General features: G+C 41.0%; 1 protein-coding gene across 1 annotated transcript in view; it reads right to left on the bottom strand.

The window, feature by feature from the left end:
* The window catches only part of CRYBG3 (crystallin beta-gamma domain containing 3), a 273,103-nt gene that overhangs the window by 85,428 nt on the left and 173,539 nt on the right, over window positions 1–14,136 (bottom strand). The window contains exons 10-16 of the mRNA XM_069760996.1: window positions 13,948–13,983; window positions 13,716–13,855; window positions 12,125–12,251; window positions 8,601–8,743; window positions 6,634–6,760; window positions 4,523–4,555; window positions 217–326 (exon numbers count right to left, since the gene is read on the bottom strand). Of these exons, the coding sequence (XP_069617097.1) occupies window positions 217–326; window positions 4,523–4,555; window positions 6,634–6,760; window positions 8,601–8,743; window positions 12,125–12,251; window positions 13,716–13,855; window positions 13,948–13,983 (716 nt within the window). The remainder of the gene's footprint in view (window positions 1–216; window positions 327–4,522; window positions 4,556–6,633; window positions 6,761–8,600; window positions 8,744–12,124; window positions 12,252–13,715; window positions 13,856–13,947; window positions 13,984–14,136) is intronic.

Raw genomic sequence — 14,136 nt, 5'->3', positions numbered from 1 at the left:
ATGGACAAACATGATCCACTTGGGGAAGGTGGCCATCCAAGAGGATACAGTCCAGTATGCTTCTGTTCTGTTCTGGTAAAAGTGGTGGAACTTCCAATGAAGTTTCCTAAAGGAGGCTCTGACTGAAGTGTAAACCTACTCTTCGGTATGTCACCTTCCCAGTGGTACACCTGCACAACTTTTGATATATTGTTGAGCAATAAATCTGTTTCTTACCATCCTCTTAAGACCTTGAAAGACATCGGCATAAAAGATGTAAACTCAGATAAGCCCTCAGTGAAATCCATGTCTTCCCCTTGGAATTCTGTTCTTGAATACACTTTAATCTGCAAAGACACAAAACATGTAAGTAGTAAAAACTTGAAATGTGATGGATTGTAGATGGGTGACCCCATTTCAGGAGCCTAAAAAGCAGCTCTCTATTTCTCCCTGATCACTGGAGGTCAGCTCTACACCATGTGGACTACTTATCACTGACTATTTTCTCTTACAAAATCTTTTGACCTAAATCCATTTTATTGCTTACATTAGGAAAATGCACTACACACACCTACATAATTTGATTACTGTGGTCTCTCAATTTACAAGTGGGGATAATTCCCAAAAACAGTAGAAGGAGTAGTCGACAATAAACCAGTAACTCCTTGACACTTTTTTGCAGACACCGTCGACAGAATACATGCCTCGTTTACAGCAGCTTGTACCCTGTGAATGGCATTGTCACGGTGGCCACTTGATGCCCCCAGTGGGCACCAGGCTTGTCCACAGAATACGAATACAGGCTTCTATACAGTGCACTGGTCTTACAGTAATGGCTTCCATATTACGTGTGGAAGGTTGGCTCACTTAGCTGCTCCTCGAGGTACATACAGGACCATGTTTGGTTAAAGTCACTGGGTGGTTTATTGCATCATGAACCAAAAACCCAAACTGATAACAGAAAAATAGCCTTTCTGGCTCAAAAGAAAATAAACAGTTCATTCAAAGTCCTGCCCAGTACTTCTGGGACAACACCTATGGCAGCTCTCACAGGAGCTTCAGTATGGAGGCTTCCATTCCTCCACACAACACCGACCAGAAAAAAACTCCCAGGATATTTAACTTCCTCCAGCCACACCCTGGAGGTGGAGATATGGTGGGTAGGCGTCCCGCCCATCTCTGACCTACCCACCATGAAAGCCATGCCCAAATAGTGACTAGATTGCTCTCAGCACATGCCATGCTGGAGAAAACACTTATGGCTTTCACATCACTCAGGAAAGCAACCTTTACGATACATATCTCCCCTCACGTACGGCACCAGTGACCCTGTAACATACGTTACACTAGAATTTGATTCTGTTGCCTTTATTTTTGCAGCAAATTGTTCTTGTCTATACAGGAGGCAGAGTAACACCATATTTAGGAATTCCTCTTGAATTTAGTAGATAATACTGAATTTAGGAGCTAATGGGTCCACTCCATAAACCACTGAATCCATGGCCACACTAGATTTGGTGAAGATTTTGTGTTTTTCCGTGTGGATTCCATACTGAAAATTCATAGCGCAATGAAAGTGAATGTGGTTTCAAAACTGCATATTATTTAAGACTTTCTGCCCAAATTATAATCTCCCATGTAGTTGATCATTTAATAGACATCCATGTGTTGTTTTTTTTATTTAATTCTGGAATGTGAATATATTTATGGCATTTTTGTAGGCTGGTGGGTGACCAGAGTGCCTTAATTCTACGTAATGCCTGGTGGAGTGTATTGATGATGTACCACCCAGTTATCTGCAGATATTCAGCAGCCAGAACTTGAAATAAAAGGTCAGCATACTCAGTGATATCATATGATATTGGTGACAAATATAGGGGGTCTTTAAAGTGAGCAGATGCTTATACCAACAGTACACATCCCTATACTCTAAAAAATAAAAAATGCGCCAGTTATGAGACATCACCTTCATGAAGATCTGCTGCCAGAGCATTTTTTTAGACCTGTAAGGCCCTATTCTTATGTCCATTGGATGTGCTAACAAAATGGCCAAACTTCACTATTAAAAGACTTTCCAAAACAATATGGACCCGAGAATGAGGGAAATTCTCACTTATTTCAAGACTTAATTCTAAAGCCTTAAAATAAATGATAGAAAAGCAAATAAACCATATAAGTCATGTGAAGAATCTTACACAACATGACCATGGCAGCTGTGCCCTGGGGAAAGTAACTTGAGCGTGAAATAATTACATCTTATTTGTGAACTGATAGCTTACAGCTATAAAACATACATGATAACATGCAGGTCTACGCATTTGTTAACTACCTATTTTCGATCTGTTTTTTCCTGTTCTTCTAGTTGGATATTTATTATGGTTTGCACCTTAAAAGCAAATATCTTGAACAAGACAATCAACTTTCCATCCCATCCTATATCATAAGTAAAGAAATCATCTGAACTCTGCTGATAATGACAAGATCGACCATCCATTTAATGTATGTGGCGGCCCCCCGACTCTCCCCTTGTCAGATGATGTTAGGGGAGAGAAGGATCCAACTCAGATTTCTAAAGGAAGATCCTTTTGCTGAGAACACAGGAATGCTCAGCCAAGATGAGCATACTGGTATATGAGGGGCAGAGAGTGTCGAGAGAAATAGGTGGGAGCTAACTATTTGCATGTAGTGTTTTAGTGACTGTCTTCAAATCCAGAGAGATTTACAAAAAAACATCATGGACCCCAGTAGGCTCATATAAAATAGGGGCAGTACCATATTAATGCATTTATCAGTTCCAGACAATGGGATCCAAAGAAGGTGCAATGCACCACCTTCACCCCTGGGTGATTGGGACAATTTTTGCCTCACGCAAATTTCTCCTTGACCCTACAAGAGCAGTAAGATACAGTCCTAGTGTCACGGGTGGTTCATGTCACTTTTAATGCTGGTTAGAAACTTGCAGCTCCATGTCACAGCTGTTTCTGACCAGACCTTCTCGTCTTTGCTAGTGAAAGTTTTACTTCCAAGCTCCTTGGAGTCGTGTGCTGAGTTGGAGATCGTTGTTGCTGCTGGAGATTGCTGCATGCTGTTTTTGGGTGTATGCTTTCCTCATTGTCATATTCCCATTTGTTTTGTACATTCCTACCCTTCCCTATATATCTCTCTACCTTTCGTGTTTTATATGCTAGTTGCTTTTGTTATCCCTGTTTGTTTTATGTGTTTATACACTAGCATTTCTGTCCCAGGCTTCCTGGGGAGGGACAGCTTAGGAGAACAGTAAGGTTGGTGGCCCAAACCTCCTCACTTTTAGAGGTTCCTTTGAGAGCAGGTGTAGTTAGGTTTCCAGCCATAGGGACCGTACATGGCCCTTTTCCTTATTTACATACAGTCACAGAGTGACACCTAGACTCAAATGATTCCAAATTTGTTTTGTAATTAATTACAGCTACTGATGCAATAGCTATTATGGTATCTCACACTACATTGTCCACATTCCCAAGGGAGCATGCAAATAAGCCAGTACCCTTAAGAATTGTACAGAAAAACACACCACATCCATCTCCTAGGATAAAAATTCCCATACACATTAGACTACCGACATTGACAGGTTCATCTGTCAGTCTAATGTATATGATAGGTCCCCCAACAATTGATTGCTGTGGGAGTGAAGGATCCAGTATGTCTGATTTCGGACTGCAGAACCTTTTTTCCTTAAAATATAAGCTGCCATAAGACATGCCTGGCAGCGGCTCTCTTATAGAGAGCACAGGAGCCCTCAACAGAGCAAGTGCTCCTGTGTATGAGAGTCGGGCAAGATAGCTGTCGGCCGAATGATGAGCGGAAACATTATTTGGCTGACAGCTATATCAAGAGCATGGGAGGGCTTTAGTCTCAAGACTTTAAGATTAAGCTTAAACCTGTAGGAGGCATGTGCAAACCAGTAGGCTTAATGTCGTGAAAATCCCTTACCATTAGAGGTGAAGTCCCCAGTAGGGTATTTGGAGGTCAAAGAGAGGAGATCGCACTTTGAACCACGAAGGTTAGTTAATGTAGAGCAGCATTATGGAGAACTTGGTACGACGATACTGCCTGGTCACCTATTCATTTTTTGTGGTACCTTTCCCAACAGTAAAATGGTGAAGCATTAGCAGTAAAATTTGACCACCGGGATTTAAAGTAGTTTGTGCCCCAGTGATTAGCCCATTACTAAAGGGACCAAAAAATAAAAAAATGCAATCCCTTTAACTTCTAGAAGATACAAAAAGCTGACTTTACCTGACCCAGAATAACTACAATTTTGTGCTATCTCCAAATCATTGTGGAACACTGCCAGAAAACCTAATCTTCCAAAGAAAAAGGTCTGAAAAGTTCATCAAGATATTGTACTTAATCTTCTGCTCTCTAAATATCAACCACAAATAAAGGCCATCTTGAGTTTTATCTGTGGAATCAACTCCAATGTGGAGGCAAAACAAACAATCCACCATTCAGTGCTCAGTGGTCCAAGTCATGTTTTAGGGTTGAAGTAGAGAACAGAACTTACCAAGTGTTTCGCGTCGTTCCGTCCAAGAGGTTCCTGAAAATGAAATTAAACTAATTTCAGCAAGACTCCTTTATGTACATGAGACTCCTTTATATACTGTGTATGAGCAAACAGAATTGTACAAATCTGCACCAGTAATCTACTTTAAATAAACTAGCACAGAAACATAGGTGGCCATTACCTAGGACAACTAAAGGTACTTTCACACATAACGATATCGTTAACGATATTGTTGCTTTTTGTGACTTGGCAACGATATCGTTAAGGAAATCGCTATGTGTGACAGCGACCAACGATCAGGCCCCTGCTGGGAGATCGTTGGTCGCTGAACAAAGTCCAGAACTTTATTTCGTCGCTGGATCTCCCGTGGACATCGCTGGATCGGCGTGTGTGACACCGATCCAGCGATGTCTTCACTGGTAACCAGGGTAAACATCGGGTAACTAAGCGCAGGGCCGCGCTTAGTAACCCGATGTTTACCCTGGTTACCAGCGTAAAAGTAAAAAAAAAAAAACACTACATACTTACCTACCGCTGTCTGTCCCCGGCGCTGTGCTCTGCACTCCTCCTGTACTGGCTGTGAGCGTCGGTCAGCCGGAAAGCAGAGCGGTGACGTCACCGCTCTGCTTTCCGGCCGCTGTGCTCACAGCCAGTACAGGAGGAGTGCAGAGAAGCAGAGCGCTGGGGACAAACAGCAGAAGGTAAGTATGTAGCGTTTGTTTTTTTTACTTTTACGCTGGTAACCAGGGTAAACATCGGGTTACTAAGCGCGGCCCTGCGCTTAGTTACCCGATGTTTACCCTGGTTACCCGGGGACTTCGGGATCGTTGGTCGCTGGAGAGCGGTCTGTGTGACAGCTCTCCAGCGACCAAACAGCGACGCTGCAGCGATCCGGATCGTTGTCGGTATCGCTGCAGCGTCGCTTAATGTGAAGGGGCCTTTAGAGGTATTCCCAACTCCAAGATCCTATCCCAATATGTAGTAGTTGTAATAATAATGATATTAGCAAATACCTCCAATTAGAAATGTAATATAGTTTTTTGATTTGCTATGTCTCTTTCCTCATGTGCAGGCATTGCAGGACCTTAGGTATCCATGGTTACGTCCACTTATGTAGTGACAGTTAGCTAGTTGCTAGTGGCCGTAACTGTGGATACCGAAGGTCCTGCAATTCTTGCACATGGGTTAAGCATCATAGCAAATCAGAAAAACTATACTACATTTCTAGTTGGAGATATTGCTGATATTATTATTATTACAACTACTACATATTGGGATAGGATCTTGGAGTTGGGAATACCCCTTTAAGTAATTTTTCCCCAATCCATTCTGATTTCTTCAATGTTTGTGTCTAATGGGACCTTCTGTCTTAAAATTCTACAAATTCTTAAGTCCTCTTTTTCTCAGAAGAGGCAATTTGCATACAAATTCTTAAAACCCTCAAACTTTGGTATGTGCCCTGGAGGGGAAAATACCATATCCTCAGAGGGTAGTCAGATGATACTGTGCTTAGAATAGGTAAAATACAGTGTGAGATCATGGTCTTGGAAGCACTTTGTCATTTGTTTTAACAGAGGTACTTGACCTATGGATAGCTGGTAATCTATTGCTGGGTTTTTGCTATGTAATCTGAGAGCAGCATGATTTAGGGGTGAGAAGCTAATTCTAGCAATGTGTAACTTGCTGGTCTGCGTGCTTTTGGTACAATCACTGCTTTCTCTGCGCCCCCCCCCCCCAACTGATTTGTAGCTTTTTCTGTACACTGTGCATGAGCAGACAGCTACTAATCAGTGGTGTGGGTGGAGTTGGACTAGGAACTACATGACGCCTAGTCCTGTAGTGATAATCTCTTTCTGATAATACACCGATTTTATTGAAACAGCAACACACAGCCTAGTAAGTGATACATCACTGGAATCAGGGCCTCTCTCTCTAGATCATGCGTCTCTCAGAACACGAAGCAAAAACCTGCTGACATATTCTCTTTAAACACTGCTTCAGACTATTCAAAAAATCCCATCCTCTAATTAGAAGTCTGTCACATCTCCTACTCTATCAGCATGGCTGCTTTGCAGTATAAAGTAATTACAGTGCTATAATAGGAAACTCACCAGAAGAACCGGTCTAATAGACAGTATTATGTTATTGCTGCCTCCCCAGTCCATGTAGGTTTTATATCTGCCCTTTTCCAGTATGTATTGTTCTCCGCAGAAATGCTTCTGCTCGTAGGCAACCCACCTAGGGAGTAAGATACACCTTTAATACCGTCATAAATAATAAGGATTTCCTCACGTGCCTACTGACAGGTAATTAGGTCTAGTGAGTGTCCGAGAATGGGACTGACGTGAGCAATCAGGTTAGCGGAGTGAGGCTAGAATTGTTGTCACCAACCTTTCTAAATATGGATTTTGGAAGAATTTAACCACTGACCTGACCTGTGGCCCTGTGCTTGGCAGAGACAGAAATCTATAGGACCATGCTGTACCTTTTGCTTCTTTTTAAAAGCATTGTCACTGGGGAGAATACAACATCTCAATGAAGCACCATATACTGAAGCTCCCCATGCACATCACATAGGTGACAGTTGACCAATGGTTCGGCAACGATCTTCCGCGATCCTTCCATACACAGTAGCACTTGTTCTGCTGGGCGCTCCTCCTCCCTACTCTATGAGAGAGCCTCTGTCAGACATGGATGGCGGATTATCTCATGGGAAACAAAGGGATCATCTGTCCAAAATCAGACACGTGTGATCCTTCTCTCCCCCGACATCATCTATTGAGCGGGAGACTCCCATACACATTAGATTGTCGGTAAAGCTCGCCAATACCGATAGGTTCAGACGAGACTAGTCCAATGTATGGGGGCCATTACACATGACTCCTTATGCCACTAACCAAGCTCCTTCCTATGCGTTTTCAGTACATATAGACTTTTAGAACTATATTTTAACGAATGTAGTGCTGTAGGCCTAATATCAGCAAACAGTCACAATTTCTATGGTGTCATCATGGAAGCATGTCCAATCATGGCCTCTACCAGGTCCACAAGGCAGACGAGGGATTTCTACAGGTTTACTATGAACTTCTGCTTAATTCTTAGAGCTTCACAGTTTCATCTCCCAGTGTGCGCATCTCCTTTTCCAATTAAGTCCTGTTAATTTTACTAGCGCTGATTAGCTAAGCATCATTAATAGCGAATACTCTATAAAACCCAACGACGCCTCCAATAACTGGGAATAACAATCTACAACACTATGGACTTTCCAAAGACCGGAAATGTGAGACAAATGATTAGCTGGGGTTTCTCCATACAAAATGATTGGAAAACAGTTCTCATTGATATTAAGTATATTTATGGGGGTTACACACTTGCTGCTAAGTCACATTATCATAAAAATGCGACGGCGGTGACGCAAAATAGTATAACTGATACGTGTCCACTATTTCCCTTTTAGGAAGATAATATTTAACAACCTGGCTCAGTAAATCATGTCCATATTCACCAAAAATTACCAAAAACATGCAATGAACACCAATGTAAGTCCTCGAGCTGCTAAAACGAGGAGTTAAAGGGCGGCTCCTATACTTTAATAGTGATGACCTATCGCGAGGATATGTTATCAACATCAGATCGCTGGCAGTCCAGCTCCTGGCACCAATCAGCTGATCTTGGTGTCACGGCTGCTGACAATCGGCTGACTCCGGCACCAAGAACCGCTGATTGGTGGATGTGCCGGGTGCAGGAGCCATACCTATCTGATAGTCATATTTAAAATGAAAATCTAAGCAGGTCTGTGGATATCTTATGAGCATTACCTGCCTAGGAATATTGCACTATAACTTTTCTGAGATCATGGAACACCATGATAGATTATATACACAGTATATATATATATATATATATATATATATATATATATATATATATATGTGTGTGTATATATATATATATATACTGTATATATATATATATATACATAGAAACACACATTTGTGCATTTTAATGATATTTACATTGAATATTTTTCCTGCTTTATTACATCTTAACCCTCAGGTAGTAAAGACAATCTACTCACATTCCCTGTTTCACATTTATACATTGTGTTCTTGTCTTATATCCCGCCAGCTCCAGATCAGGAATTGCTTGGTTGAAAAGATTAATTTGTTTCTCGTCTTCTTCATCCGTTTCGCACAAGGTGACAGATGCTTCCAAAAAGTCCTGAAGTAGAAAACACCTCGTTATTGTGTCAGTTTGTGGATGGCAGAATATATTATGGAACTCTATCACAAGGAAGCAGGTCTGCTGTATTTCTGAAAATGTAAAAATGTATCCTAGATGGGGATTATAGTTGTGCATCCGATAGAGGAAGCCTGTGTTGGTCTTATGAGGCCTATGGAGATGAGGTGGCTCAAAGTATCTGAGCTTCGATTTCCCTCCTCTCCGGTTCTTCGACATTAGCCAATGTTAATGGGAGCCTGTCAGTCGATTCATGTTGCACAAACCATGGGCAGCGTGAATCAGGGCTTGGCTACACGATTGCACCCAGGTATATGCTCCTCTGAAACGCTCCTGTGTTACAAAGAAAACACAATTTTAAAGGCCGGCTAGTGGACCGTAGGGAGAGATGAGACCAGTCAGTTATTCCCTAAATGCAGAATAAAGCTAATTTCTAAATAGCCTTCATTTAGATGCTGCAGAGTGTCTGTAAGTCCTGTATCTAGCAGACACCATTCCATCAGAGCTCCAGGTTCTGACCGGTCTCTGCCTCCCTTTTCTCATTAATAATGGTAGGATGGGACTTGCACACAGATCAGCCGTGGAGAGGGGAAAAAGTATCTCATGGAGTGCAGAAAACAGGCTATAAACATGGAGGAAAGCACACAGAGAGGAAATAAGAGCAGCATAGAAGCTGTGTTGATATATGAATAGAAGGGAAGATAGGGGCACCTTTGATGCACACAGATCTCACATTCTGCCTATATTACAGGGAGTGACACTTCCACAAGAAAAACATCTGAAATTTGGATCAGGTTGCAAACTTCACATCTAGGGATCAGAAAATGAATGGAGTTATGAAGATTGCAGACTGAAACTTAGCGCAATTTTATTAATTAAATGTACCAAAAAATATTTTTTCTATGTCAAAGGCGTTTAGAGGTGTTTCAATTGGTATTGTCCTAGGTGGGACATTTAGTGAAGATATACCAATAATGTCTGACAGATGCAGGCACCACCACTGGGACCTGCATCTGTCTTGAGGACAGGCCCCATCAATATGCCATAAATACCCCAGATGGTAATACTCTTTACTATTCAAAATGGTACATGGTCTACCCTGGTATGAGCCATAGAAAAATGGAAGAACAATCTTGTGGCAGAAGTATTTACTCAATATTCAATCTACTGCGACGTCATCCATAATACTGGCAGATGAAAATATAATAAGGCATCATACGATATACACAAGTGCTTAAATAAAATAGTGCAGGACATGTAAGACATTTTGCCCAGGCCTATGCCCACTCCATTCAGAGGCGTGGGCTTGCACACAGCATCCTTTCCTGGCATCGCGCTTCGTACACTTAGCTGTGGTTTATCCTGTTTGTAAACCAGGTGGAGCTGGAAAATAACCCAAGTAACCAGTCATGTGTAGTTCCCAACTGGCATCACTAAGCCCTGATTAATCCAAGTGGAACGTGCATGAGTAGATCCATCATGCCAGCAGGCGCCTCTTATCTCAACCTTACCTGCCAAAGTTAAAATTTAACTAAGTGGAGCAACACCGGAGAAATATCCCACATTTGAGTCTCAAGCTTTTAGAGAAAAAGAACGATGTGGACACCAGTGTTGATTTCTTCCACGTGGAGCCTGTACGGAGGGTCACAAACTTTTCACCTATCTATTATAGTACTATACGGCCAATGTGCTCTGGCCTAATGGCTACTTTAGGGACCATGTAGGAAGTTATTCTTCTCTAGAAAAACTATCTGTAGGTCTCTGCATAAAATCACAGGAAAATGAAATAACAGTTAATGCCCTACACACGAGAATGGGAGCCCTGTTGCTGGAAACAGAAGCTTAAAGTATACCATGAAGACAAATTCCCTTCAAAGATTTAAAAAGTACCTATAGATATTTTTTTATTTAATTATCTTCCAGCCATTGCAAAGTTATGATTTATTGTTATATATTTCATTATCTTATTAAGCATCTTCCTCTCCAAAACCTTATGCTGCAGTGTTGTTTCAACTGCTCAGTCCACACGCCTTTAGAAGCTCCTTTTAACTACTGCTCAGCAAGCTTCTTACACTATAATAAAAAAAAAATCGAAGTATGAGCCTTTCCCTGTCTGAGCCTCTCTGTTCCCCACCCCATAGCTAAATAGAGAAAATCTCATACACAGACTTATTAAATATAGTGTATGGTTTTTTTTTATTAGCAGCAGTTGAAAGTAGCTTCTCAAGGAGCTTTGAAAAGCACTGCAACATTTTGTTTGAGACAGAAGGAAGCAAAATAATATAATTAATAAGATTACAAACTGTAACTTTGCAATGCCTGGGGGATAATTAAATGGAAAAAAAAAATGTTTAGTTACTCTTTAACAACGAATAATTGTTTTGATTTATAAAAATAAATTATCTCCTATTAGTATTTTGCGCACATTTCACCATCATAACATAACCTATAATGTGAAGCTTTTTTTAAATTTTCAACTCATTTTGTAAAAACAGACTTGGGAAAACCTAGAGAAAGACTTAGCGATAACCAAAATAAACAAGACTTTATTTGGGCTATTAAACTTAACATACCTTACCGTAACTGCATCTAGTATAGTTTTGCCCAGTTAATGACACATGGAGGGTAAGGACTTTTAAACATTATGCCAGATCTGGGAATATCTATAGCAAAAGACGACAAGGAGCTTCTGCTTTGTAAATGGCATCTTTGTTCTTATTTCGACCGTTATCAGTAAAAAGTTCTGAGCGGTCCCGTACTACTGATTGCTAAAGCTAATTCTCACACTGAACCCTCTTTTAAAAATGTATATGCTACCTACCCAGCAGTAATAGGACTGCCATAGAAGTTAAGAGGCCTCTTCTATACCCGTGCTTCCATACAGGGCTCCCATAGACTGGATATGTACAGAGCTTTCTACCCCGGAAACATGAGCAATGATCATTTTTCCAGCGCTAATGGAAAGCTGGTATTTGATGATGCAAGGGGGACCTACATGGGATGAGCAGAACAGGGGGACCAAAGACTGGCAAGCTGAAATCCATTATGTCCGATACTATTTTTTTCCAACGTCGGTAGTTGTGAATGTCGGATTCCCCCATATAAATGAGAGTCGTCCAATTTTGCCAAAATTAGTTGGATTGGCTGACTTTCCTTAAAAAGGCAAACTCAGAATATAAAAGGAACTCAAGAGTATATTGTCCCTACGTTCACCCTACATACGGTTAAATTCACCCCTGTAGATCTTCAGTAAGATCTATAGAATTTTGATAATGAACGATCATACTTCTACTGGAGGGACGGAGTAACAGATATACAAAACACCCTCACTTCTAATACGGTAATGACATGTTAGCTACTTACCGCCTGGAGAAATCGGATGGACTGCAAAGTATTGGTATATCCACCCCATGCCTGCCAGTCTTCATAATCACCCTCCTCCAGGAGATACTGATGCCCCTTGTATCTCTCATTTTCATAACCAACCCATCTAAAAACCAAAGAAAGTTACAGAAATAAACATATGTTGTCTTCAGTGAAACCAAAAAGATAAATGTTCAGACCATAGGCCCTTAATCCCCCCTCTACATTGCATGACTATCGTTTCCAGGAACTTTCGACAAACTGTAATATTGCAGTTTAAACAGGTTTCCGATCAGCCAATGAACAAAAAAACTCTCAGTCGTCGGATGAAAGGATCTTATGCACAAAGATCATCGTTCTCAGCACAAACAATGGCAGCCTATGTGCACTGGATGATCGATTACAGACTGTTCATTGTGCATCTGAAGTGCAGTCTGCTGGTGTAAACAGGCTAGTAAAGTCCGCAAATCAGCAAAATAGTCCATCATTGGTGGTCATTTAGTGTTGTTGCGTCATCAGGTGTGAACATAGCTTAAGTTTTCCATTCCCTGTAGAGTCACCCCATGAGAAATGAAGCAATACACTGTGCCCAGCCAAATCAACAGGCTTCAGGTGTGATACAGGACAGCAAAGGTCCTTCAGAGCAGGACATGGTCTGTGTAACCACCTTTGGTTAAAACAGGATCTTTAAAGGGAGAAAGGTTTTAGACTTTAAACTAACGTCATCTATGTAAAGAATCTAATTATGCAAATTGTTTCTTCAGAGAGGAAAAGGACTAGAACTGTAGTGTGGCACTTGAGTTCTAGCCCTCTTCTTCTATAAACAGACCATGCATGGCCTATAAGTCTCCTCACTCTGATATGCCAGGCCTGGTTTGTCACTCTCCACAAGGAGAAACATTACCCCTTAGAACCCATGTAAAGAATCTGAACTATTGATGATATCTATACCTTTGTAGTATAGGTCTGTTTTCTAGAACTCCATTAGTGAACTAGTGTATTCACAAGTGTAGAGTAGGGCCGAATAGTGACCCAAGAGGATGGACAAGACCAGGAACATGGTACGGTGCACAATCCATTAGTATCAGGGTAAGCAAAACTAGGTGGGCAACTAAAGGCATAGGCTTATCGTTTGAACTTTTTTTTTAACTCCCTTTCCTTTTTTTGTCTTGTGGTATTAGTTGTCAGTTTTGGGTCCAAATTCTTTAACATGGGGCATGCGATTCATTAAAAATTTTTCTTCAAACTCAAAAATGCTCTTATTTTTCCCACCTTGAACTGTCTTTTGCTTTTTTGTGCCAAACGTTGCACATTTGGCAAAAAAGAGACAAATTTGCGCTAAAATACACCAAGGTGGAATAAGGACTTTTTAAAACGTCACTATTGATGAATCAAATGAAAACACCTAAAATCCACCCACAAAGTAGAAAAAAACAAGCACATATAAATTAGACTTAAAAAAAGGCACATATAGAATAACGAATTGTGTGAAAACAAAAAAGGTGCAAAACTAGTAAAAAAAAAAAAAAAACAGGTGCAAAATAAATGCTGAATCGGGACCATATACTAAACTTTTGGACCGAGTCCTTACATTCCCCCTATAACTTGTATGGAGCCGATATCCTGACAGCTGCCATTTTCGCCATCGCAGGTGAGGCTCCCGATGGCGCTGACGTGCTCGGTGATCTCTCTGGACCACCCTTCAAAGTGCGCTTTCTCATACAGAATTATCTGAAAAAGAGATAATTACGGTATTTAAGGAGATTTCAGTAGAACGAGGTGCAGAAATAAGAAGTTGTAACTATGGCAATCTAATCGCTTACCTTCGGATCACTAGGCAGCTGTACTTTTAATCCTCCCTGAAACAAATGGAAAAAAAATGAACCCGACGTTTGTTCCTTCCACGTAATTAGGCTTTAGATTATAAGTAACAAAGCGCTGCCACAGCAAGAAGAACCCCAGACAAAGCAGAATATGGCAACCCAGCGGAACGGACTGCAACTCCCATCATC

The sequence above is a fragment of the Ranitomeya imitator genome, chromosome 3 (assembly GCF_032444005.1).
Source record: "Ranitomeya imitator isolate aRanImi1 chromosome 3, aRanImi1.pri, whole genome shotgun sequence".
NCBI lineage: Eukaryota > Metazoa > Chordata > Amphibia > Anura > Dendrobatidae > Ranitomeya > Ranitomeya imitator.
The sequence above is the reverse complement of the archived record's forward strand: the minus strand, read 5'-3'. Positions and strand labels throughout refer to the sequence as shown.